Consider the following 27,355-nt stretch of genomic DNA (forward strand, 5'->3'; position numbering starts at 1 on the left):
ACAGACACTGAGAATGTCTGAAATATGTTGTCTTTCCAGATCTGATTTTTCACTTGCAAGTCAATATTCTTATGATAAATGTTAAATTGAATGCTTAACTTTTATCAGCTGCGTTCACTATTAGGTTTCTATATATGTGACCTCATATATTTTCCAAGACATGTTAGACTCTTTAATTTCTATTATGTTTTTTTAATTACAAGTTTTGTTCTGTCACAGCTATGAAAATATTAATAAATATAAATAATCTCTGAAAATATTTCAGAGATTTATTCTCAAACAGTTATAACAAGAACAAGTAAATTTCCTATACCCCATGGTTTATGGGAAACTTATTCTTCTAGGTGATATTTGTGAGGGTAGTTTTAATGTTTTTTTTTCTCTACACATTTTGAAATAAAATTTCACCAGAGAATAGATGGGATATGTCATACCAGGATACTGGAATGGATTTTTCATGTGGTCTTATGAATGAATAGGTCCTGACCTACCACATTTCTTCTGTGATTGGGATCTGATCCATGATAGGATTGAATATTGATGAGGTAGTCTGTTTGTGCCGTTTAGTATATCAACCTGTCTGTGTGCGTGCGTGCGTGCGTACGTGTGTGCGTGTGTGTGTGTGTGTGTGTGTGTGTGTGTGTGTGTGTGTATTTCCTCTAGTAATTCAGCAGCTCTTATATTTGGTGACCTACCTTGTGGGAGGAGGGGATATAGCAGAGGGAGCAGTCAACCTTCACTTGGTTGACTGTTGAGAGCTGCTTACACAGGGTGGTAATAAAATTCAGGCCAACTTTTGCTGGGTTTTGTTGCAGTTTTGAAACTCCTTACAGAGAGTACTGCCTTCTTCTCTGCTCCTGGGGCAGATTGCCTGTGACCTTTCCCCATCCTGGTTCACCAATGCACCTATATCTTTTTCTTTTTCTTTTCTTTTTTTTTTCTTTCTTTTTTTGAGAGAATGAGAGGGAGCAGGGTAGGGGCAGAGAGAGAGAGGGAGAGAAAGAGAATAACAAGCAGGCCCTGAGCTGAGAGTGGGTCTTGATCTCACAAACTGAGATCATGCCTTGAGCTGAAATCAAGAGTTGGATGCTTGAGTGACTGAGCCACCAGGTGTCCCTGCTCCCATTTCTTACTCCCTCTGCTGGGTGTTAGGATAGCACGGAAACAGGCAAGTGGTAATCAAAGAGGATGGGGCTCTACTGAGTCCTAAGGGGACACATTTCTTTTATCATGTATTTTGATGAGTTCCAAAGGATACAGCAAATGTCAATAATTTTTTTCTACAATAGCCCAGAAAAAGTTTTAAACTAGTATTATTACTTCTCGGATGTGGATGTTAAACAGGTCCATTTTCCTCTTCTGTCCACCCATCTTCTACTTTGCTTTTTTTTTTTCTCTGTCCTTTCTTAAAAATCTACTGAGTGGCATTACTTTAGACTGCACCTTCTTAGTCCAACTTCTGACTGTTGACGAACATTTATTTACTTAATGATACATCTAGCCTTCTTTTTCCTCTCACCATTTCCTCCTACTCCTCCATTCAAACTAATTAACTTGTTACTTTCAATACGTTTTTCATTTGATTTCGTTTCTAACACAATTCAGTCTGCGTAGAATAACTTCGTTCGCTTTACTTGGAGCCACATCATCCAACATAAATATATTTTAAAGTTTGTTTATTCATTTAGAGAGGTGTACAAGCAGGGGAGGGGCAGAGAGAGAGGGAGAAAGAGTCCCAAACAAGTTCCACACTGTCTTTGCAGAGCCTGACCTGCAGCTTGAACCCACAAACCATGAGATTGTGACATGAACCAAAATCAAGAGTCAGAAGCTCAACGGACTGAGCCTCCTAGGTGCCCCCAAACATATTTGATAGAAGAGAAATTAGAGGATTAGGGTTCAGTTTCTTGGTATATTCCTTCTTTTCCCCAGCTAGACTCTTGTGTGATGATTTTATATCCGTACACATAGAATTGTGCAGTGCAGAAGTTTGAGGATAGGCTTTAGAGTCAGGTGGACCCAGATTTTGGTCCCATTCCATCACATCCCAGCTGGGTAAACCTTGGGCAAGCAATTTACTGTTAGGAAGCCTTTTTCTCATCTGTAAAGTAGCTGTAATAATAGCACTTACTCATACTCACAAGCATAATAATAGTACTTAACTCCTAGTGCTCGTCCTTTACTCATCCATAGACTGTGGTCTGAGCCAGATGCTGTGCTCTATGGTGAGTAGAAATTGCTAAGTAGAACTGACATATGCCTTCCTTTGATGTGTCACTGAGGAATTTCACGGTACCTAGGACGTAGGTGCTTAATGATCTTTAGGTACTCTAGGGAAGAGTAAGTACTGACCAATAATAGATAACAATTCCTTTCCTTTATTTATTTATTTAAGTTTATATTCAAGTTGTTTTCCATGTAATACCCAGGGCTCATCCCAAGTGCCCTCCTCCATGCCCATCACCCCCTTTTCCTTTTAAAGGCATAAAAAAATCCATTCATTCTTTTATTCTTCAGATATCCTTTATGAATGCCTACTCTGTGCTGGGCACTGGGGATCAGTATAAACAAGGTAGGCAGAAGACAGTGAGCAAGAAAACAGTTAAACAAGACAATTGGAGAACATGAGTTGTGTGCGGGGCTTGGGTAGTAAGGGATGGACAGGACTCTAAGGTAAGACCTCATTAATGGGAAGGAGCAGGCTTTGCAAAGGTCCAGAGGAAGAATATTTCTGCAAAGGGAGAAACAAGTAAGGCAGAACAGGGCTCTCCACATCTGAGAAATAGGAAGGAGACGTATGGCTAGATTGTAATGAGCAACATGGAGAAAGACATGAGAGATAGTTGCAGAGGTGGAGAAAACCAAGGGGGTGGGGCCTGAGACCGTGAGAATGGTTTGACTTGCAAGAGGTCTGGGCAGTGGGAGGGCAGGTTAAAGGAACACAAAAGTTAGGACAAGGAAGCTAAGTGCCTAGTTTTAATTACTTTGATGGACAGTGCTCCTTATGGAGATGAGAAACAATGGGGGAATGGCAAAATTGGGAGGGATTTAAGAAAGATTTACATTTGGGATAAGCTAAATTCCCAGGGGGCATATAGACCTATTACACTGTGCCCATTATTTGTGACTATTCATAAGATAAAGGCTTACCTATACTTTGTTTGATGTTTCTGTTGGTTTTTGTGGCATTTAAGAAAGGCATTCAAGACCTCTGTAGATGATTCCAGCTTTTATTTTTGTTAAGTCTTTGTTGGTAGGAGGCCGAAACTTCGTGTCCTTAAAGCTTGCTGATGGCCTGTGAAACCAACAGAGTCTCCATTGGTTACAACAATGCAGGCCCTGGAGAAACTGATGGTTTCCTTAGAGCTTGTTGGTGCACACGGAAGGATTTCCTGCTGTAGTGTATTAAGATGAAAAAGGTAAAGCTCCTCTCTAATAGCAGTGTTTATTCCTACCAAACTGGGAACAGAAAGGCATCGATGACATGTTTATATATTCAGAGGAAACATTCCACCTTGTGCCTTAGGTTTGGGGAGTACCACATGTGGCTTGGAGATGAAGAAAAGGTCTCATGTCTTGATTGTCTCTAGTATCTGGGTGTTTCTGTCTGGCTCTTCTTCAGCTGGCATTACACAGGCACATGCTAATGCTGCCCTCACAGCTTGTCAGCTCTTACATGCCATTAGGTGTATGTGGTTTGTCTTGGCAGTCATCAGCACTGAGCAACAGACGACTTCTGTAATAGGTAAAAGAGATTTAAAAAAAAAGTGTCACAGTCATCTTCCATAAAACCACACTCACAGCATGAACATTTAAGGATGTTAATGAACATGTTGGTTTCCTCTACCAAAAAAGAAAAAGAGGAAGCTAGAGATAATTTATACAGCAAAAGTGTGCAAGGTACACTTCATTTCTGTCTTTGAATTTCTACAAGAGTGGAATTGTCTTTTCTCCGTTTTGTCTTTGCCATAGAATGTGAGCACTGGAAGGGACCTTGAAGGGTGTTCAGTTCATTTACTGGTGGGGAACTGAGATTGGAGAGTATGCTGTGAATCAAAGGGATCCTGTTGCTGCTGATAAAGCTATTACTCAAAAGAAGAGGTTTTCCCCAAAGGTTCTGTAGCATTGACTCACTGGTGCTTCCTATGCCTCAGTGGGCTTTGACATACCCTCACATTCTGTGTGTGTAAGAGATTGTGAGTCTTTTTGCTTCAGCGCCTTAGGTTTTAGTGCAAAGTGAATGTCTTATGGCCAGGAATTCCTAACTAGTCACTTGTGGAATCTAATGTTCTTCGGGAGAATTCGATGCCGCGGTTCCTCTCTTTTTCCAAGACTTGTGATCATTTTACTGACGTCCAGTCCAGCTCAGCTTGGCCCCTTGAGATGGCCATGTTTGCTCCTGAATCCCACGATAAGCCCCACAAAAGAGTTCTTCCAGCACACATGAATTGTTGATGACCTTGTTGTGAAGGGCTTACCTCAATGCATTCCTTGTGGCCGCATATCTTGGTTTCCCATCTTATTGCCTATTCTGTGGAATGTGATGGTTGGCGCTATAAGCACATTATTATGCATATGCTCTCAAAGGAATAAGTAAGGTTCTTTGCTAGGGAATTTATTTAGGAAAGGAGTTGTCAAGGTTGCAAGGCATGTGTTTACAACTTCAGTGCCAAATTGTTTCCTAAAATGGTTTTTAATGATTTATTCTCCCACCAGAGATGTTCCCATTTTTCTACATTGTTGCCATCACTTGGTATTGTCAGACTTTTATTTTTGCCACTTTGTTCCCTTTTAGTTTGTATTTCTCTAATTACTAATAAGGTTGAATCCCCTTTCCTGTAATTCACCATTTGTGTTTCATCTTCTGCTGAAATGCTATTTGTGTTTTTGTCCTATTTTTCTCTTTTTTTCCTCAGCAATTTTTAGAGTCCTTTATGCATGTATTTGTTTCTACTGTGAGTTTCAGATGTCTTCTCACAGTTTTTGGATTGTTGTTTTACTTTATGGTGACTTTTATTGACTAGAGGTTCTTAATTTTAGTAAAGTTAAGGTTCTTTAAAAAAAATTTTTTTTAGGGGCGCCTGGATGGCTCAATTGATTGAGCATCTCACTTCGGGTCAGGTCATGATCTCACAGTATGTGAGTTTGAGCCCCGCATTGGGCTCTGTGCTGACAGCTCAGAGCCTGGAGCCTGCTTTGAATTCTGTGTCTCCCTCTCTCTCTGACTCTCCTCTGCTCGCTCGCTCTCGCTTGTGCTCTCTCTCTCTCTCAAAAATAAACAAAAAAATAAAAGTCTTAAAGTTTACCTTTACAAATGAAATCTTTAAATCTTGGGGAGTCTAGGTGGCTCAGTCGGGTAAGCTTCCAACTCTTGATTTAGGCTCGGGTCATGATCTCACAATTTGTGGCATCAACTCTCACCTTGGACTCTGTTCTGGCAGTGCAGAGCCTGGTTGGTGTTCTCTCTCCTCCCACCTCTGCTCCTCCCGTGCTCATACTCTCTCATAAAAAAGTAAATAAACTTAAAAAAGGAAAGCTTTAAATCTTACAGTTGATTTTTTTGTGTATGGTATGATATAGGAATCCAATTTAATTTTTTAAAAATAAATTATGTATTTATCTAGGCTTCTAGTCACTCTTACATTATTACATACTTTAGCATTTCTGTAGTAAAGGTGCATTATTTTGTATTCTACATTTCCAGTTGCACTGTTATTTTCTGATTAACTTAAGTATTTATAATTATGTTTAGTGCTGCATAAACGGCAGGAGCCATCTGACTGATCAACAGGGAGGGATTATTAATGGGAAAAAATGGCCCATTTTCACTCAGCATATTTTTTGGTTATATCAAGATAAATAGCAACAACATATTAAGTTTTCAACAACTTTTACTGCCTTCATAGTCATGAGTACAAATTTATTGTGGAGTGTGCTTTAAATTGATTATTATTTAATTAATATTATTATAATTTTATTATTATTTGTAACTGAATTTTACAATCAAGATTTCTAAGAGCCCTTCATCTTTATCTTGCATCTTTTCAGTAATAAGTCATTCAGCAATTATTGGTAGAACTGGGTTCTTCACAGAGGGTCTTCCCTGGATGGGTTATCTGCTGTGAGTGCCAGCTGCAGACTTGAGGTTAGGATCAGTGTCTCCTCAGATGTGATCTTTAATGTTGATTAAGGAATGCAGAGAGCTCTTCACTCCTGACGCTGAGGCTGTCCTCTGCCTTGCAAATCTGTACGTGTTTTACAAGTGTTGTTCTATGAGTAGTGGATTTTGAATGCTTTGTTCATGGATATGCTTCTCTCTCTCTGTCTCTGTCTCTCTCTCTCTCTTTTTGCTCTTTATTTTTGAGCAAGAGAGAGAGGGAGAGAGCAAGCGCAAGCAGGGGAGGGGCAGAGAGAGAGGGAGACACAGAATCTGAAGCAGCCTCTAGGCTGTGAGCTGTCAGCACAGAGCCTGATGTGGGGCTCGAACTCACAAACTGTGTGATCATGATGTGAACCAAAGTTGGACGCACAACCAAGTAAGCCACCCAGGTGCCCCCTTGAAATGCTTTTCTAATAGGTATTATCTGGCATTCTCCAAGAGAGTTGTACCTCCTGGTAAACATTGTCTTGCTCTCTTTCTTAAAGATTACGATTTTTTTTTTTTTGCGGTTATCTTGTTTACACCAGGTCTACAGCTCGCCTGAAAGCCCTCTACAGTGATCACAGAGATAGACCTTCTCTCTAGTACAAATTTGCTCATGTTTTTGATTTATCATTAAAGCTTTTCCACACTGATTAAGGGCATAGAGTTTGTCTATCATATGAATTCTTGTTTTAAAGACTTTTTTTTAGTGTTTATTTATTTGAGAGGACATGTGCACAAGCAGGATAGGGCAGAAAGAGGGTTGAGTGGGGAATGAGCAGAGGGTCTGAAGTGGGCTCTGTGTTGACAGCAGAGAGTCTGACACAGGGTTCCAACTCACTAACTGTGAGATCATGACCTGAGCCGAAGTTGGATGTTCAACTGAGTGAGTCACCCACGTGCCCCGTCTATCATATGATTTCTTTAGTGTGAATAAAGGTTAGCCTTCTGGCTGAAATTTTCCCTGTAATTATTATATTCATGTAGTTTTTCCCTCTGTGGATTCTCTGATATCTATAGAGATAATATGCTCTGGCTGAGGGCTCTTCCTTATTCACTGCATTTCCTGTGTTTGTCTCCAGTGGGAAGTCTCTGATATTACCTAGGGACAGAGTATGTGTTAAAGGTTTTCCCACAGAAATGACATTCTCACAGTTTTTTTTTTCTAGTGTGGATTAAAAAAATGTACTCTTAAGGGCTGAATGATGACTGAAGTCTCCTATACTAAGAATACAGTCATAGGGTGTTTGTCTGTCTGAATTTCTGGATGGGCATAAAGCTTAAATCTGTGGTAGAAAGCCCTTTATTTTATTTACAGGGTTTCTCTTCGGTGTGATGATTTTTTTCTTTCGGTTGTACAACCACAATTTATTCACTAGTAGCTTTCTGGTTTTTTTCGTATAATCTGTCAGCAAATTCTGCCAATTCTACTTTGGAAATATAATATGTTCTAATGGATATGTGTTTAGTAGGTTCTCAATAAACATAGGTGACCTGGGCTTTGTGTCCTTATGACAGGCATGATTTCTGTTGGCAAATGGCGTCCATATCCCAATGAAATGGTTCAGATTTCATTTACCGTGGTAGATTGATGGTGAGTAACCGGGTCAAGTACAGACTTCATTGCTCACTGTTCGGTGTATGAGTCCCCATCAGATATGTACCAGATGTACAGCATGGTCAGTGACTGGTCACGTGGCTTCTTTCTGAGTCTGTGGGGATTGGTCACTGCACATGTATTCTTCATGCTCTGCAAAGACGACATGTGTGCAGGTGCGTTAGTTAAAAACATCCTACTCTCCCTGCCATCAAGGCACAGGACAATTCACAAGTGTGGGTACATGGGAATTGGAGGTGCAGTAAAGAAACAAGAAGTGGGGAATCTGGAAATGAAATTCCAATCGAACAGAAGTGGATTTGTGGATGCAGCGTCTGACTGTGGCAGTGCAGACATGGCTGGCACTTGAGAAACCGTGGATATGCAGCCAGAGGGACTAAGCAAGGGCGAGCTTATTGCCACAAACAAGGAATGTGGTTGTGACAAAGAGGATGAAGATGTCACCAAGGAAGTGACAGTGGCAAAGAAATTCACATTAAAGGAACTCTCAGAGATATTCTAGAACACCGACAATGCTGGTGAATGAGCCAAATGTGGGAGTGTGACAGTTTGCCAAGACAGGGCGGGGGGCGCTTATTCCTCAGGGAGAATTACGTAACCAGCAGGGTAAGACAGGCTCCATTCAGACTGCTCTTGATGAGTGTTTTACAAAGAGCAAAAATACTTTAATTCTCAGTGTTTTTAATGTTTGAAATTATAGGGAGCTAAATACTGTTTTTTTATTTCTCTCTACTTTTATAACTGTGATAAGAGTTTTTAATATTTGGACCAAAAATTTTAAAGGTACAATTGTAAACAGTTTCCCCAAAGATTGCTTTGCCTAGTCATTTTTCTGGTTGTACACTATGCAAACTGAGGACTGTCTGTTTTTTAAATGAATCAATATAAACTCAGTGCAAGACCAGAAATAGGGGGTTCTTTTTTTTTCTAATTGTCTCAACTCATTTGCTCTGATGACCACCTATTTGCTATAAAATAAACCAGTAGTATAGATAGCATTTTATTTAGCCAACTGCCAGAAAAGCTACAAGTGCTGATGACGTAAACCAGAAAGACTGGTGACTGCTTATCATAGTTCCTGGCACATAGGAAGCACTGGATGAATGCAGCATGTATCTAGAATTTGCTCACTTCCGTCTACCTCCACTGCTACACCCTGATCTGGATCACCTTCATCTCCTCTGAATGGCCGAAGTAACCTGTTAGATCCTTCCAGTTCTTCCTTGCCTCTCTGTGGTCTGCCTTTAGTACAGGACCCTGTGGCCCCCATTCCCTGAGTAGAAGCTCAAGATCAGACAGTTGGTTCAAGGTCTTTCATGGTGTGGCCCCACTCATTACCTCCCACCATCTTCCCCCTGACTACTCTGCTCCAGCTGGAAGGATGTCCTCTATTTCTTTGAATATGCTGGGTTCAGGGTCCTCCATCTTCCAGCTGCAAGGACATCCTCTGTTTCCCTGAGCATGCTGGGTGTTCAGTGAACATGACTTTCGTTGGCTATCCCCCACCTGTAGATAGTCATGTGTCCATTCTCCTTCCCTGCTTCAAGTCTTCACTCAGAATTCATCCCCTCAAACAGGCCTGACAATTCTGTTCATATTTTTATGCTTCCTGCCCATAGCAACACTCCTGATCCCTCTTGCACTGTTCCATAGAACTTTTTACCTTTAACAAGATTGAAAAATTGACTGTGCTTTTGTTTATTGTCCATCTTTCCCTGCCAGAATGTAAGCCTAATGAGTGTAGGGATCTTTGATTTATTCAGTGGTTTATCTCAAGTACTTAGGACATATCCTCTCACATATTATATCCTCAGTAAATATTACTCAGTGATAAATGAATGTTTGAAAGAAGCTATTGATGTTGTTGCTTGGTAATTATTTTCCATGTTGTACTATTCCAGCATACTTGGCAGCATTTGTTAGAGAAATCATGTCTTATTTACTCATCACAGAATTGCCTGGAATGCAGCATTTCAGTGTTGGCTCCACCCCCACCCCCAAACCCTGCCACTGCCCCAAATAATCTCTGTTCTAAAGAATTGTCAGGTCACAGGAAGACTGCAAGAACATTTAACAAAAGGAATTCAATCCACCATTTACTTACGGGGCATTTACTGTGTTTACATTGGCTGAAGTGATTGCAACAGGTTTTAATTAAAGTGGTTTTTCTGATTGGACACCTGGTTTCCATGGAATTCAGTCTGCCCTGCTTGACCTTAGGATACAATACATATAGTTAGGTTTTGAGTTGGAGCCAGTTGTGGAAGAATTGTTAAGACATAACTGAGGAAGAAAGGCGAGTTACAGAATGTCTAGACCTGTATAAACATTTTAAAAGACAAGCATTGTAAGCTTCTAAGGGAAATACCTGGTGCGATTTGAGGGACTTTTTAATGACCAGGGTTATGAAGAACATTTCTTAACTTTTCAAGGGGACAGTATGTTTGGTTTGCTTAGATTGTATATGAAAAGAGTTGTAATCGAGGTTTTATAATGTTTATTTGGAAATGGGGAAATGAAGGACTAGACTAGACTCCTTTTTTTTAAAATCCGGTGATCCTATTGGGTTTTATATTGATGCTACTGTTGCTTATGATACATTAACATTTGTCACAGATGTAATAGGATCAGCAGTTTTCCTCACATAGTGCCCTTTTTCCTGGCTGAATATAACCAGAAAATCACTTAATGGACTCCTATAATGCTGTCTTTAATTGGAAAGGTAGGATCTTACCTTGGAAATTCTAAAAAGCAACCCTGTTTGTCATCTGGAAACACATATTTATGAGCAGTTATAAAGTGGATTAAGATAATCATTTATTGAGTATGTTATATTTGCCCAGTGCAGTGTTAGACACTGTAATTTAATAATTACATAAGTGAATGCATAATGATTACTAAAGGGAATACAGTGGTATAGGAGGAGCTCAGAACAAGGGAACTGACAGCCTGGTGGGTCGGGGAAGACTTACCTCAGGAATGGGTGCTTGAGTTAAGATTTGAAAGATGAATATGTCCTAACTAGAGAGAAATAAAGGGTTTAATAACATGTGCAGAGTCCCATAAGAATGAAGGAAGGTTGGCTGGAGGAAGTGTTGGGCTGGCACTCTTTTGTGCAATGTGGGGCCTTGTAAACTAAAGGAGCCTTTTGGTCTTTTTCCTTAGAGCAGTGGGAAGCTATTAAAAGATTTTAAGCCAGGAAACACTCCAGCCAGGTTGATGGTTGTGACCTCAAGGTGAAGCCCCATTGGATGGGAATTTACAGTGTAGGAAACTAATCAGCAGGTTTTGAGGATGACTAAGCAAGATGGTAGCTGGTGTGGTGAGAAATTGCTGGATTTGGTGTAGAATCCAGAGGAGTTGGTGATTGTAAGCTGGATATCACTCTCATATAAGTGGCATTAATTTTCATGAAGTTCATGAAATTTCTCCTAGGATATTTGTTTTTTATAATTTAATATTTTGTTCAAAATTTGCGAAAAAATACGAGCAGTTTTGTTTCTTCAAATTTGTTTTATATGTAAGTTCAAGTGTTTCCAGGAACAGCAAGATACTACTATCTCGTTATTGTGCTAGTCATTCACAGTTAATGAACGGACTTTGAAATTAAAAAAAAATGAAATAATAGAATGTAAGCAGAATGATCTTTTGTAGCATTTTGCTTATGGAAAATGATTTCTTGTGAGTTGAATCAAAATTTGTTGCACTAGATGCAACTAGATGGGAACTCAGAAAACCAAAGATCCTGAAAAGCGAATACTTAAGGAGGATTTTAGTTTTTATGGGCTCGTGATGGTCACAGTGTACGTTTAGGCACTCGGGTACACCAATGGCACATGCACTAAAATGTGAAGGTTAGTAATTAGAATTAGGAGCCTGGACCTTAGGATCTAATTAGCCACAACCTTATGACCCAAGAGACATACTTGTATAACTATAACTATAGCCTTCTTGTTCTATTACCTTAACAGTATTAATCCAGATCTCATCAGTATTAGGGTGTGCTTAGTCTTTGTTCTTGGAATAGAAAATACACACACATGTACATGTTGACAAAAACCAGATTTACTGCACATGAATTATAACAAATAAAAAATAAAGCTAATGATCGAGACTTCTCAAATACATAGTAAGTAGGCTCTCAAACCATAGTGGTTCTGGAGAAAAATTATGCTTGGAGATGAATGATGGGTAAATTAAAGGGAACTGGCAGGTATTTATGAATTGGTGTTAAGTCCATCACTGCTTGGTATACTTTACATTCTGACAGAAAGCAACCCTCTGCTTACTGGAATATAAAATGAAAACAGCTGCCAGGTAAACTGGAAAAAGCCTTGGAAGTATGTCAGGCTAGGTTCTGTCATTCAGAGTGGAATTGTGATCAGATGTTGTAGCCATAGCCTCTCTCGTTGGTGGTGTGGCCGAGCTCTTTTGAACTTAATGTTGCTTCGTGGCCGGGCATTCATCACAGTGTGAAGGAACTAAATTAAAGGGAAACTTTGCATAAGTGAGTTTTATATGCTTAGTAGGGTAGTTCAGTATATTATTTAAGTTGATTCCCTTCCCTAATATTTTGGTATGGACCACGTATTAATGAACATTTTCACATATGCTCTCATTTATGGTTCTGTCCAAAATATACAGACTTGTTGAATATTCACCTGTTATTGATTGCCTTCAAGCCCTTCTCAGAGACTGCTCACATGTCTCCTGGGATTTATATCCTGTGACCCATTTGGGATCCTACTTCTCGGATTCACTGGTTAGAAATGTTGAATCAGCCCCACTGAGACCAATAGAATCAGAATTTACATTTCAGCAGGACTCACAGGTGATAGGATGCACATTAAAGATTGAGAGATACTTTTCTAGATAGCAAATGTAGTAAAAAACTAGCTGAGCTTCTAGAAGCAGTGTGGGGCTGAGGACTTTCAGATTCAGATCAGTTCGGTTTAATGATCAGTTCCTAGAATTGCATATGATCAACCCTCTGTGAGCAATAGGTTACTTTGAGCCTCCCTGACTTCATCCATATATGTGTGGATAATCTTTGTATCATGGGATGTGGAGAATGAGTAAGTTAATGCGAGGACTGACATACACTATACTTTTTGGTAAACATGATATGCCGCCTTTTCTTGCACGGCTTACTGAGTGGCACTTTTATTCTCACCTGCCCTATACCTTTGTTTTCTTATTCTTATTCCCAAACTGTCTTAAGTGAGTTGCATTAAAGTAATTATTTACTAAATGGTACTTAGATAGCCTTCAACATCCAAAGGAGCCCATTTTACCCAAGAGTACAGTTTGCGTGCTGACGTTAGTTCCAGCGGGTGAGTGAGACCAGATAGTAAAAGACTATGGGGATTTGGTAAGGCATTGGGCACATCAGCACAATTCAGTTCTCTGTTATTACACTGCCTATTTGGAAAACACAATATGTCTTTGGTTTTGCAGATTATATAAGCAAGAGAAACGCTTTATTATTTTTATTACAGCCCTGCTGAGCATGAATTAATATTCAGATATACTCATTATATGAAAATAATGCTACTTTTTAGCAGATGACTTTTAAAATGTAACAATTGAATGTTCCCTGGAAATTAATGGGCACCTGGAGGGATAGTTGGGAGGTAATTATTAAGAAATTGGACTTTGCCTGTGACTAGAGCTGTAGGCCAATCATTAGGTATTGCTACACCATATAGGAAATAAAGCAAACACATAGGATTATAAAGGCTTTAAATACAAATTAGAGTTGTACTTTTCCAATTGATACAGCAGATTCTTTGGGTCAACCCAAAAGGCTTGTCTTCTGCTTTAGAATTTTTATCAGAGCTCATGACCCCCCAGTCTGCCTTTTTTCTGGGTGAGGTCTTCTAAGGGTATACTTATTTGTTCCTTTTCTCTGATTCTAATTAAAAGGGTCAGTGAATATATTCTTTTACTGCTCTGTTAAGTGTCTTGTTGCCTTATGGTTGAAGTGTCAAAGTGGTTAGACTTTTTAAGCATTTCCTACTTAGAACTTGTTAAAGTGAGGTATTTTGTTTAAAAATGACAATGGTATTGGGCATCTGGATGTCTCAGTCAGTTAAGCGTCCAATCCTTGATTTCAGCTAAGGTCATGATCTCATGGTTTGTGAGATCAAGCCTCACATCAGGGTTCACCCAAACATGACAGGGCAGAGCCTGCTTGGAATTCTCCCTCCCCTCCCCTCCCCTCCCCTCCCCTCCGCTCTCCTCCCCTCCCCTCCCCACATTGTCAGTTTAGTGCCTTTTGCAGGTCAGGCACTGTGGGACTCCTTTATCGTCTTAGAGATTCATTCAGTATTTTGTTTAGGATCTTCTAACTTGTGCATGGCAGAGCTGGGATGGGAATGCAGCCATTGCTAATTTTCAGGCCTGTGCTTCTTGCTGTCTGCACTCTGCTCACACGGAATTGTCCCATTTATCGCCTTCCCCTTTGTATAACTGGTCCTGTAATGCTGCTTAGTTAATTGGAAACCAGTGTTGGATTTCACAGGCATAAACCAGCACATCATCTCTCTGCCCATTTCTAAGCAACCCAGATTCTTTCAAATGTGGACAAGTTGCCAGTGTGTGGATGCACTGAGATGAATTTCCAAGTCAATCTGTTCTTGACCTGTTTTCCTCTGTTGGTTTTGGAGTGACGTGTGTGTCTGTTACTGGAACCCATGTCATTCTTGATGATTCGTGATGTTCTAGGCCTGCGTCAGGCAGTTCTTCATAATTTGGATGATTAAAGCGGTGTGTGAGAGTGCTAACATGGAAACTTCTTATTTTACTTTTCCTCATGTGGCTTGCCTCTGGGGATCAGCAATGACAGTGAGAGATGCAGTGGTGGCCTTGCGTGACAGCACCCTCTTTCTCTTCCTTCCACCCAGTTACCTTTTTTACGAGTGGACATTCTCTAGGGGTTGATTCTGTGGTTGTTGAGTTGTTTCATTTGTCTCTGGTTTTTCGATGCACTAAAGTAATAGTCTTCTAGATATGAGTTAGACTGTCTCATCCTGTCAAATCTCACTTCCTTTCTCTCCTTTTTCTCTTTTTTGCAGGACGATGAGGTGGTCCTTCAGTGCACTGCGACCATCCACAAAGAACAACAGAAACTGTGTTTGGCAGCAGAAGGGTTTGGCAATAGACTCTGTTTCCTGGAGTCCACTTCGAATTCCAAGGTGGGACAAAACCCTGGGAGGCTATTTAAATTGGGGTTTTACTCATGGTAGTCAAGGTGTTGGCAGGCCCTCTGTTATTGCCTGTGGAGCAGTAGGCTAAAGGGGATGTGGAAGATGTTCTGACTATTCACGAAGCAAGTTTCTAGCTGGGCCCCCACTCTGTAAGGAAGTCGGACAGGAGTGTTGGCAAGAACCAGACAAGGCCCTCACTCCAGTTGTGGTGTTTATATTTTCTCGGACAAGTAGATGAGTAAATAAGTGGTGTGATTTCAGAACGAAGGGCTGCAGAGAAAGCAGAGTAATAGGGTAGAGACTAACGGGGCAAGGACTAGCCCTTTCACAAAAGGTGTTTGGGGAAGGCTGGCTGAGGCAGTGACATTTGAGTAGTCTGGAGTGAAGTGAGAGAGTAAGCAGTACTAAGTACTCTGGAACATTCCAGAAAGAAGACCCAGGTAATGCAGGGGTCACTGGTTAGGTAGAGGAGTTCTCAATGGGGCCTGGTCATGGAAGGCCTTCCAGGCCACGGCCAGGAGCTGAGGTTTCTCCCTTGGATGGAGGGGAGGCCATTGGAGGAGGTGAGTGATGCAATCTGATGTAGACATTGCAGAGGTCGTCCTGGCTCTCACGTGGGTTGGAGGGTGTTGAGAGAGCAAGTGTGGAAGCAGGGAGATGATTGGAAGGTGTCTGTGGGAGTCTGGGTGGCAACTGCTAGTTTTTCGGACCACAGTAATGGTGGGGGTTCTGGGGGACAGGGACTGAGAACTTGCTTTGGGTTCCAGCACCATGTGCTGAAAGATCAGACTGTATGGAATGAGGGAAAGAGGAAATGAAGATGTTTTGTGCGTGGGAAGATTGGTCAGTGTAGTCACTTTTTGTGTAGCACTTCCTGATGTCCAGACCCTTTCGATAGGCAGTCTTACTCTATTGTTGCGGTAAGAGTGTGCATGGGTGTTGATGTCAAATCCAGTGTACAGGTGAGGACGTGGGAAACTAATAGAGGCCAGGTCCTGTGTTTAAGATGCTCAATGGGGGGTGCCTGGGTGGCTCAGTCGGTTAAGCATCTGGCTTCACCTCAGGTCAGGATCTCACAGCTCATGGGTTTGAGCCCCACATTGGGCTCTATGCTGACAGCTAGCTCAGAGCCTGGAGCCTGCTTCGAATTCTGTATCTCCCTCTCTCTCTGACCCTCCCCTGCTTGCTGTGTCTTTCTGTCTCTCAAAAATAAATAAAAAACATTAAAAAAAAAATATGCTCAATGGGCCTTGAAGCAACAGTGTCAGCTATGATTTTTCTGTGCTTTGATGTTCACCATTTGACTTCAAATGCCTCATTCTTTCCTTTATACCACAGTACTTATTTGGTTATTCTGTGAAATAATTCTGAGCACTGTGTACATGATTCATTTATTATAATATAAATTATAATTGTAATATTTATTATAATTATTAAATTATAATTGAATTGTAATAATTCAATATTAGTAACTTTACTGTCATTTTAATGGGGGTGGCAAAACATGATTATGATGCATTTTATAGCCGTGTGTAGATTTGTAAAAAAAATGTTTATTTAGTTTGAGAAAGAGTGAGCAGGGGTGGGGCAGAGAGAGAGAGAGAGAGAGAGAGAGAGAGAGAGAGAGAGAGAACCCCAAGCAGGCTCCATACTGTCAGCACAGAACTGGACACAGGGCTTGAACTCACGAACCGTGACATCATGACCTAAGCTGACACCAAGAGTCAGATGATTAACCGATGGAGCCACTCTGGCACTCCTGTTCCTTAGATCTGTTTTTAATTTGACAAGTGCTATTCAGCATTCTCTTTGTACAAATTACTGTGACAGCTGTCAGTCATGAAAAATGTTCTACATTTAGCATGTTCCCTGTGATTTCTGGTATTTTGTAGTGGCTGGAACCAGGCACACTATTTAGTTAGCTGCTTTCTGATTTTTCCCTTGTGTTGAACACTGTGCTGAACACTGTGCTTCCTATTGTTTTTTTTGTTCCTTTAACCTAAGAGCTGGTTTCCAACACTAAAAATGAATGCTTCTGAATGGGCAGTGGCATTCAAGGCACTGATCATTTAAACCGGTTACTTCTTAGGGGGGGATACTTAACCTTCTCATTGTTAACTTGTGACCTAATGAACTAACCACTTGAATTTTATTTTGTTATCATACTGTTTTATTCTTTGCTAGTGTTTTTGAAAATCTGCATGTAACAGGAGATGAGGTTGTTCATCAAGCATAAAATGTAGTAGCAATTGAAGTTCAAAAAACCAATTACACTTTTTTCTTTAAGTTCTTTTTTAAAATATTTATTTTTGAGAGAGAGAGAAAGAAACAGAGTGCAAGAGGGGGCAGGGGTAGAGAGAGAGAGGGAGACACTGGGGAGACACTGAGTCCGAAGCAGGCTCCAGGCTCTGAGCGTCAGCCCAGACCGCAGGGCTGGAACCCACAAACCACAAGATCATGACCTGAGCAGAAGTCAGATGCCTAACCGACTGAGCCACCCAGGCGCCCCTTAAATTCTTACGACCTTAAATATAAGTCTTACTTGAAAACCTGCTACAATGTCAGGTTTGGTTTTATTCCCCCCATGTTTCCATTTGCCTTTCTTCCCCGACTCATCTTGAATATCCTTTCTGAATTTTTCTGCCTGCTCAAATCCTGCTTGTCTTTCAAAACCTGTTTCAACCTGTTTAAGAGGTGCCTGGATGGCTCAGTTGGTTTGGTGTCCGACTTTGGCTCAGGTCATGATCTCTCAATTCGTGGGTTTGGGCCCTGCATCGGGCTCTGTGCTGACAGCTCAGAGCCTGGAGCCTGTCTTCAGATTCTGTGTCTCCCTCTTTCTCTGACCCTCCCCTGCTTGCGATGTCTCTCTCTCTCTCTCTCTCTCTCTCTCTCAAAAATAAATAAAAAAACATAAAAAAAAACCTGTTTCAAACAGTCCCTCTTCTGGGTTGCTTTTTCCCAAGTTCCTGAGTTCTCTGTGCTTCTTAAGTGCTTTTTATAGTTCTGTTATGTTGCCCAGTTGGGCTGCCTTTTGCACCACTTTCCCTCCCTGAATATATACATATGTATGCTCCCAGACACATACACCAGCTTCTGAATTCCCCGAGGACCAGAGCATATTGATTTATTTTTTTTATCTCTTACTGCTCAGTAATGAGCACAGTGCCTTGAACTAGTAAGTGATCCACAAAACTTAGTGGATCATTAAGTCTGAGAGGAGACCACTGATCTTAGGCCAATTATGTTTTTTTATAGACTTTTAACTTTGGATAATAACACAGAGTCAAAACTTTGGATCTCAGTTTGTGCTTCAAGTATGTAAGCCTGGGTGCAGACGTGTTTTGTGCCGATGTATTTGGATTTGACTTTCATTGGTGGAAGATGGAGGGAGATGGTCCTTTTTTCCCCTCTCGAGTTTGTGGTCTCCTGCATTGATTATAAAGGTGGAGAGAACAAAGTTATTGTTGGCAGTGAGTAAGGAGTCAGCTGCTGTAAATTATCTATGTGTTCCTGGAAACGATCCCAGATTTGTCTTAAGTTACAGAATCTTTTAATCAAGGGCAGGGCTGACTTTTTCAGAAGACTGTTTCATGCTGCTAGGACATCTCTCCACGCTGATTTCTGCCTGAAAGAGAATGGTTCAAAACTCCAGCATAGGTTTTCCTGAACATGAAAACGTCAAATCTGATGCTATTTCAAGTCAGTCATTCCTACATTACAATCACGAGTATTTACTGCACATTCTTTATATGAATGACTTTTTATTTTCTTTATTTTCTTTATTTTACGATTGAGAAGTTGGGCTTCAACTTTTAGGAACCTAGTCACTTTGGGACAGACTTACCTTGTTATATCATTTACAATTTGAGGGGAAATGAAAAGCTATCAGAAAGGCATAGGGTTCCATCTCTGCCAGTCTTTACGTAAAGGCAGGCAGAGCTTGGAAGATAGCAGAGCCTCATGCACACAGACAACATAGTATCTAGAACAAACTAGATGACACATTATCCTGACATATGGTGCTGGAATGTGTATTGCAGGAAGTGGAAGAAAGCACAATTTCTGTCATATCCAAAAATCGATTATAAGTACTCACGGAGGGCCTAGTGGGCCAGTGTGGAAACAGCAGCTGAAAGTAGGAGGTAGCGAAGGAGATATTGTTAAGAACGGGTATTTCTGGAGCAGTCTTGGCTCATGACTTTTGAAACTAACTTGGTAAAACCCCTTCCAGACAGCCTTACTTTAAAAAAAAAATTTTTTTTTTTTTTTACTGTTTGTTTATTTTTGAGAGGCAGAGAAAGATAGCTGAAAAAGGCAGAGAAAAAGGGAAACACAGAATCCGAAGTAGGCTTCAGACTCTGAGCTGTCAGCACAGAGCCTGCTGTGGGGTTCAGACTTTTCAATCGCGAGATCATGACCTGAGTCAAAGTCAGATGCTTATAACCAACTGAGCCACCCAGGTGCCCCCTGACAAGCCTTACTTTGAGAATAAGCTTTTGAAAATCAAGTATGTGGATTGAGTAGGGTGATAGGGGCAAAGGTCAGAGAAGGATCAGGTAAAAGGGAGTGAGGGAAACAGAGCCACCAGATCTCATAAAAGAAAGGCTGTGTTTGGAATGCTGGCTAAAATCAGAAGAACAGGTTGCAATAGAGCCTGGCAGATGCAGAAGCTGTGCTGACCAACTCTCCATTTGTCCAAAGAGCTCCTTCCAATGTTACCTGTTTATCTGATATATCTGTGTTACCTGTAGACATAGTTCTGCACCTGGTTCATGTCCCTCCTTTTATCATATATATTTAAATAAATATTTCTGTATGAATTATTTATTTTATATACACTATACTTTTATATAATTATTTTCATATTTAATATAGAAATCTATAATACATTAACATATGCTGTTAATATATTTATATACAAGTTACTTATTTTATATATAAATTATATGTAAATTACTTGATACATATACACAAATGCATAGTGCACATATATATGTATAATCATATCACTTATGTTATATACATAAAATTATGCTATATAATATCACCCATAAATTATGTGTAATTTATATATTTTGTATATTTAGATAAAGTTATATATGTTATCTACATATAATATAATTGTACTATATATAAAACCATATGTGTGTATATATGTAATTATATATAATTATGTGTAATTTATAATGGTGCAGTGATCTAATTTATATTTATTTACATAGTTATTTGCAGTTATCATTTATACATAATTTATATATGTATATGTACTTTTATATGTTAAAGAGACAGAATAAGGAGCAGGATAGTATGTATAGGTAATACAGGTCCACCATACTTAAAACTTTTACATGATGTCTCGAGATGAAAGAAATTCAGAGAAGAGAGCTGCTCAGAGAGAATGGCATAGATTATAAAGTGAGTAAAAAGGTGAGTAGAGAAGAGAAAGATTTGAAAAGAGCTGAAAGATAACATGACTGAATTGTACATCACAGAGACACTAACTTTAAAAATGGAGACTGAACTAGAAAGGACACCAGGGCATATAAATCCACAGTAATGCCTTAAGAGTAATAGAAGATGGAAAAGCGAAAACCAGAAAAAAAAAACGCCACAAAAAACAAAAAACAGGAAAGAGATGAAAGCACACGAGAGGCTTCCAGGTTCCTGTCCAGCACGTAAGAAACTTGGAAGTCGCCACTCTGTCCTATGAATAAGTAAAATCCTGGGCAAACTGAGAAATCAATAACTCTTCTTAGATCCATCGAACAGTGAGGTCAGAGGGCAAACTTCAACAGAACCCCACAAATCGGAAGAGGTGACAGGCGGGTGCACAGAATCACAGCTCGCCTGAGCAGTGACCCTCTGCAGGAACCAGTGCCTTGTGGGACAACCTGAACTGAACGGATGAATCTCTGGGGGCTCAGCGTGGACTACTCAAAGAGTTAGAAAATCCAGGGGGACCCAGTTATGCAGGGGCCCCACACTTTTGGGAGTTTTACCTCCTGGGGTTCCACCATGTTATCACAGTGAATATTGGAGGAGAATTCCCTGGTGCTTCTGCCAGAGAGAGGGGAAAAAGAACCAGAAGATTATATCTTTAACATGATATGCCCTCTGAAGAGCCTCTTTCACCAGAACTCATCCTGCTGGGATTATATCAGTGACTGACCTCCTCAGGGGCAAGGAAATGCCAGACTCCAGCCCACTTTAGCCATCCTGTCCCACCTAAGTGTGTGTATGTGGGGAGGGGGGGGACGAATGAGAAATATAGGTGAAATTCACAATCCACAGGAACAGGCTCACTGAAAGACAGACCTAATAACAGAATCAGAAAACGCTTCCTCTTTCCATAACTTACCATTGCATTACTAAAGGCTTGTTTACAGCAATTCCCTTTACCCAATACCTCATGCATGGGTATCAAGAAAAAAAAAAATCAAGTTCTAAAAGGCAGTAAACACAGTAGGGAGGGATAGAGCAGGGATCAGAACCAGACTCTGGGGGTGCCTGGGTGGCTCCGTCGGTTAAGCATCCGGCTTCTGGCTTCGGCTCAGGTCATGATCTCACAGTTCATGGGTTTGAGCCGTGTCGGGTTCTGTGCTGACAGCTAGCTCAGAGCCTGGAGCCTGCTTTGGATTCTGTGTCTCCCTCTCTCTGACCCTCCCCTGCTCATGCTGTCTCTCTCTGTCTCTCAAAAATAAATAAAAAACATAAAAAAAAAAAGAACCAGACTCTGATATGGCAGCCGTGTTGAATTACCAGACCAGGAATTTTAAAGCAGCTATGATGAATATGCTAATGATTTTAGTTCATAAAATAGACAGCCTGCATGAACAGATGGGCAATGTAAGCAGAGAGATGGAATTCAAAGAAAGAATAAAAGAAATGCTGGAGAACAAAAAACACTGACGGAAATTAAGAATGCCTTTGATGGGCTTATTATTAGACTGGACGTGACTGAGCAAAGAATCTATGAGTTTGAGCTATCTCCATAGAAACCTCCAAAACTGAAAAGCAAGGAAAAAAGATAGATTAAAAAAAAAAACAGGAGAAAATACCCAAGAACTGTGAGACAACTTCCAAAAAACTCTAGAACCAAGAAGAAATATTTGACACAATAATGACTGAAAATTTCAGCAAGTTATTCTCCAACATCTAACCACAGATCCAGGAAGTTTGGACAACACCAAGAAGAATGAGTGCAAAAACCCCACTACACAGAGGCATATCATTTTCAAGTTGTAGGAAATTAAAGAAAAAAATCCTGAAAGAAACCAGAGGAAGAAACATCTTACCTGTAAAAGGGCAAAAAGAAGAATTACATCCAATTTTTAAGAAACTATGCAAGAAATAAGGGAATAAAGTGAAATATTTAAAATGTTGGGAGGGAAAAGCTATCAATCTATAATTCTGTGTCCTGCAAAATTGCCCTTTAAAAGTGGAAAAGAAATGACTTTCTCAGACAAAAATTGAAGAAACTTGTTTTCAGTAGATCTGGCTTATAGGAAATGTTGAAAGAAGTTCTTCAGCAAGAAGGAAGCTCAGAAACTTGAGTTAACATAAAGGAAGGAAGAAGGGAGCATTGGGGAAGGTGAAATTAAAGTTTTTTATTTTTCTTATTCTTAATATATTGATAAAAGTTGGTTCAAAGTAATAACAGCAACACTGTATTTGCCAGTGTATGCTTATGTGTAAGTGAAATGAATAATAGCACTTTTACAAAGGATGAGAGGAATGAATTAGGATTGTTTTGTTATAAGGTACTTCTGCTATCCATGGAATAGTGAATACAATGTTATTTGAAAGTGGACTCAGATTGGTTCTAAATGTATATTGCAAACTCTAAGAAAACCACTTTAAAAAAGAAAAAAAATGGGAGGGGGTTGCCTGGGTGGCTCAGTTGGTTGAGCATCTTACTCTTGGTTTCAGCTCAGGTCATGATCCCAGGATCGTGGGACTGAGACCTATGTTAGGCTCTGTGCTGAGTGTGGAGCCTGCTTAAGATGTTCTCATTCATTCTCTCTCCCTCCCTCTCTCTCTCTCTCTCTCTCTCTCTCTCTCTCTCTCTCTCTCTCTCCTCTCTCCTCTCTCCTCTCTCCTCTCTTCTCTCTTCTTTTCTCTCTCTCTCATCCCTACCATGCCCCTCACCTCTGCTCGCACTCTCTCTCTAAAAAAGAAAAAAGTGTGACTTATATGTGAGTAAAGGAGGCACGCCTGGGTGGCTCAGTCAGTTAAGCATCTGGCTTTGGCTCAGGTCATGATCTCACGGTTTGTGGGTTGGAGCTCCTCGTTGGGCTCAATCTAGAGTCTGCTTCTGATTCTGTGTCTCCCTCTCTCTCTGACCCTCCCTTGCTTGTACTGTCTCTGTCTCTCAAAAATAGATAAAAAACATAAAAAACTATATATGTGAAGAAAGGAGAGAAAATAAAATCATATGAAACACTCAAAGTCACTGAAGGCAGAAAAAGAATGGAAGACAAAAGTAGAACAAAGAATAAGGACAACAAATAGAAAACAGAAACAAATATGGTAGATCTTTTTTTAAAAATTTTTTTAATGTTTTATTTATTTTTGATACAGACAGAGACAGAGCATGAGAGGGGGAGGGGCAGAGAGAGAAGGAGACACAGAACCGGAAGCAGGCTCCAGGTTCTGAGCTAGCTGTCAGCACAGAGCCTGACGCAGGGCTTGAACCCATGAACGTGAGATCTGACCTGAGCCGAAGTCAGAGGCTTAACCGACTGAGCCACCCAGGCGCCCCCAAATATGGAAGATCTTAATCCAAGAATTGATTTGAACATCAGTAGTCTAAATGCACAGATTAAAAGACTGAGATTGCCAGAGTGGATCAAAGATGACACCCAACTATTTCCTGCCTGTAAGAAACTCACCTTAAATATAAAGACACATAGATTAAAAGTAAATGGATGGAGAAAGCTATATCATGCTACCAATAATTGAAAAGGTAGGGGCCTTTAGGGTAAGGAACGTTATCAGGGGGTAAAGAAGGACATTATATGATTATGAAGGAATCAGTTTTCTAAGAAGACGTAACGGTTCTTGACATGTATACGTCTAACATACAGAGCATCAAAGTATGTGAGAAAAAAATTGATAGAACTGCAAGGAAAAATAGGTGAACTCACTGTCATAGTTGGAGACTTCAGCATTCCTTTACCTGAAATGGGGAGATCCAAAAGGCAGAAAATTCGTAAGGGCATAGTTGAACCATATAACACTATCAATTAACTGGATGTGATTGGAATGTATGGATTATTTCATTCAATAGTAGCAGAATGCACGTTTTTCTCAAGCTCATATGAACACATTGACCAAGGTATACCACATTCTGGGCCATAACATACAGCTCAACAAATTTAAAAGAACAGAAATCATGCAATATCTGATCTCAGATAACAAGTGAATTAAAATAGGAAGGTGGAAAATCTCAAAGTACTTGCAGACCAAGTTAGATATCTTTAAATAACACATGGTTAATAAACCTGAACTAAATTAAAATGGAAGCACAACTTATCAAATTTGTGGGATAAAGCAAAGGCAACATTTTAGACCTTTATTTTTTTAATTTTTTAATTTTTAAAAAAATATAAATTTTTGAGAGAGAGACAGAGCATGAGCAGGGGAAGGCCAGAGAGAGAGGGAGACACAGAATCTGAAGCAGGCTTCAGGCTCTGAGCTGTCAGCACAGAGCCCCACATGGGGCTCGAACTCACAGACCGCGAGATCACAACCTGAGCCGAAGTTGGATGCTTAACCAGATGAGCCACACAGACGCCATAGAAATTTAAAGTATTTAGTGTATCTATTAAATAAGAGGAAGATCTAAAATCAATAATCTAAACTTCCTTGAAAGAGAATAAATTAAATTCAAAGTAAATGGAAGAAAAGAAATAAAAAGCAGAAATCAATGAAATTGAAAACAAAATCAGATAAAATCAATTTTAAAAAAGCTGTTTTTATTAAAAAGATCAATAAAAATAAGATTCTAGTCAGGCTAATTAAGAAAAAAGTAGAAAACAAATTACAAATGTCAAAAATAAGAGATACCACTATAGATCCCACAAACATTAAATAGATAATAAAGCAATATGGTAAATTCTATGCCTGAAAGTTTGATAAACTAGGGGGAATGGACCAATTCCTTGAAAGACACAGTCTGCCACAATTCACACAAGAAGATATATAATCTGAATAGGCTTATAAGTATTAAATTGAGTCAACAGTTAATAGCTTTTCATACTAAAAGGAGCAGACCCAGATGAATGGTGACTGTGAGCCATTTAAACTAGCAAACATTTAAAGAAGAAACTACACCAATTAACTATAATCTCTTTCAGAAGCAAAAGGAATACTTCCTAAGTTGTTCTCTGAGGTCAATATTATTCGAAAGTCAAAACTGGACAAACACATTACAAGGGAGGAAAAAACCCTGAAAGATCAATACCTCTCATAAACAAAAATACAAAAATCCTCAACAAAATATTAGCAAAGTGAATCCAACAGTGTGTAAGAAGAATTACAGGCCATGACCATATAGGATTTATCCCAGGTAAGCAAGCCTGGTTCAAATCCAAAAATCAACTCATGTAATTTATCACATCAACTGAGAAAAAAGGAAAAGTCATATGATCTATTAATAGGTACAGTAAGCAGGAATAGAAGGGAACTTTTTCAACTTCATAAGGTCTATGTATAGAAAACCTAAAGCTAACATCTGAATAGTGAGAAACTTGAAGGTTTCCCACTAAAATCCGTAACAAGCCAAGATGTCCCCGCTCGCCACTGATTTTCAACATTATCCTGGAAGTCCTATCTAATGCAGTAAGACAAAGAGAAGTTAAAGGCATGAGGAAATAAAACTCTGTTGGCAGATGATCTTCTCATCTATGTAGAAAATCTGAAAGAATCAACTAAAAACTTCTAGTATTAATAAGAAATTATAGCAAGGTTACAGGATACAAATTTAATATATACAACTCAATTGCTTTCCTATGTACCAGCAATGAACAACTAGGATTTGAAATTTAAAACACAAAAACATTTATATTAGAATGTGAAAAAAAAAAACCCCAAAGCCGTAGGTATAAACCTAACAATATCATATGATCTATAAGATATTTTGTAGATATTCAATGAATATAGATACTCATTTATAGATATCTACATAGATATTCATCTACAGAGGAAAGATATTAAGGAAGAAGTAAATGGGGAGATATTCTATGTTTATGAACAGTAAGACTCAATATTATCAAAATGTTAGTTCTGTCTAACTTGATTTATAGGTTTAATGCAATCCCTGTCAAAATCCCAGCAATTTATTTTGCAGATATTGACAAACTGTTTTTGAAGTTTATTTGGAGAGGCAACAGACCCAAAATAGACAGCACTATATTGAAGGGGAAAACAAAGTTTTCTTTTAAAGTTATAGTATTAAGACAGCAAGGTGTTGATGAAAGGGTACACAGTAGATAACTGGAACAGAATAGAGGGTCCAGAAGTAGACTTACAAATATAGTCAACTGATTTCTGGCAAAGGAGCAAAAGCAATACAATGGAGGGAAAAATGTCTTTCCCAATAAGAGGTGCTAGAATATCTTAATGATAAATAAATAAATCAATCTATATAGAGAGATTATACTCTTCACAAAATTTACTCAAAATGGATCACAGACTTTAAAATGTAAAACTATAAAAATCCTAGAAAATGACATAGTAGAAAACCTAGGGAATGTTGGGCATGGTAATGACTTTTCATCTAACATCAAAAGCACAACCCATAAAAGAATAAATTGGTAAGCGAGACTTCATTAAAGTTAGAAGCATGTGCTCTGAGGAAAACCACTGTCAAAAGAATGAGAAGATAAGCCTCAGACTGGGCAAAAAACTTGTAAAAACACATGAAGGCCTGTTAACCAAAATACTAAAAGAACTCTTGAAACCTAGAAGTAAGAAAGCAAACAAACTAATGAAAAAATGGGTCTTAACAGACCAAAGGCCTTAACAGATACCTCTCTAACAAAGATATCTACCTCACCAAAGAAAATAAGCACATGAAAAAAAATGCTCCACGTGATAGGTCATCAGGGCAGTGCAAATGAAAACAACAAGATACCACTAAATCTATTAGACTGGCCAGATTCCAGAACACTGACGGCACAAATGATGGTGGGGATGTGGAGCAACAGAAATTTGCATTTCTGGTTGGTGAGGATGGAGAATGGTTCAGCCATGTTGGAAGACAGGTTGGCAGTTTTTTACTGAACTAATTACGCTCTTGCCATGATCGAGGGATTGTATTCCTTGGTATTTACCCAAATGAGTTGAAAACTTATGGCCACACAAAAAGTTGTACATGGATGCTTA

At 39.5% G+C, this 27,355-nt stretch overlaps 1 protein-coding gene across 1 annotated transcript in view; it reads left to right on the forward strand.

Annotated features, from left to right (window-relative positions):
• Positions 1-8,121: 8,121 nt before the first annotated feature.
• Positions 8,122-27,355, forward strand: part of RYR2 (ryanodine receptor 2) — a 526,329-nt gene continuing 507,095 nt past the window's right edge. The window contains exons 1-2 of the mRNA XM_029919427.1: positions 8,122-8,220; positions 14,762-14,956. Coding sequence (XP_029775287.1) covers positions 8,122-8,220; positions 14,762-14,956 — 294 coding nt within the window. The remainder of the gene's footprint in view (positions 8,221-14,761; positions 14,957-27,355) is intronic.

Source organism: Suricata suricatta, chromosome 2, assembly GCF_006229205.1.
Source record: "Suricata suricatta isolate VVHF042 chromosome 2, meerkat_22Aug2017_6uvM2_HiC, whole genome shotgun sequence".
Classification (NCBI taxonomy): domain Eukaryota; kingdom Metazoa; phylum Chordata; class Mammalia; order Carnivora; family Herpestidae; genus Suricata; species Suricata suricatta.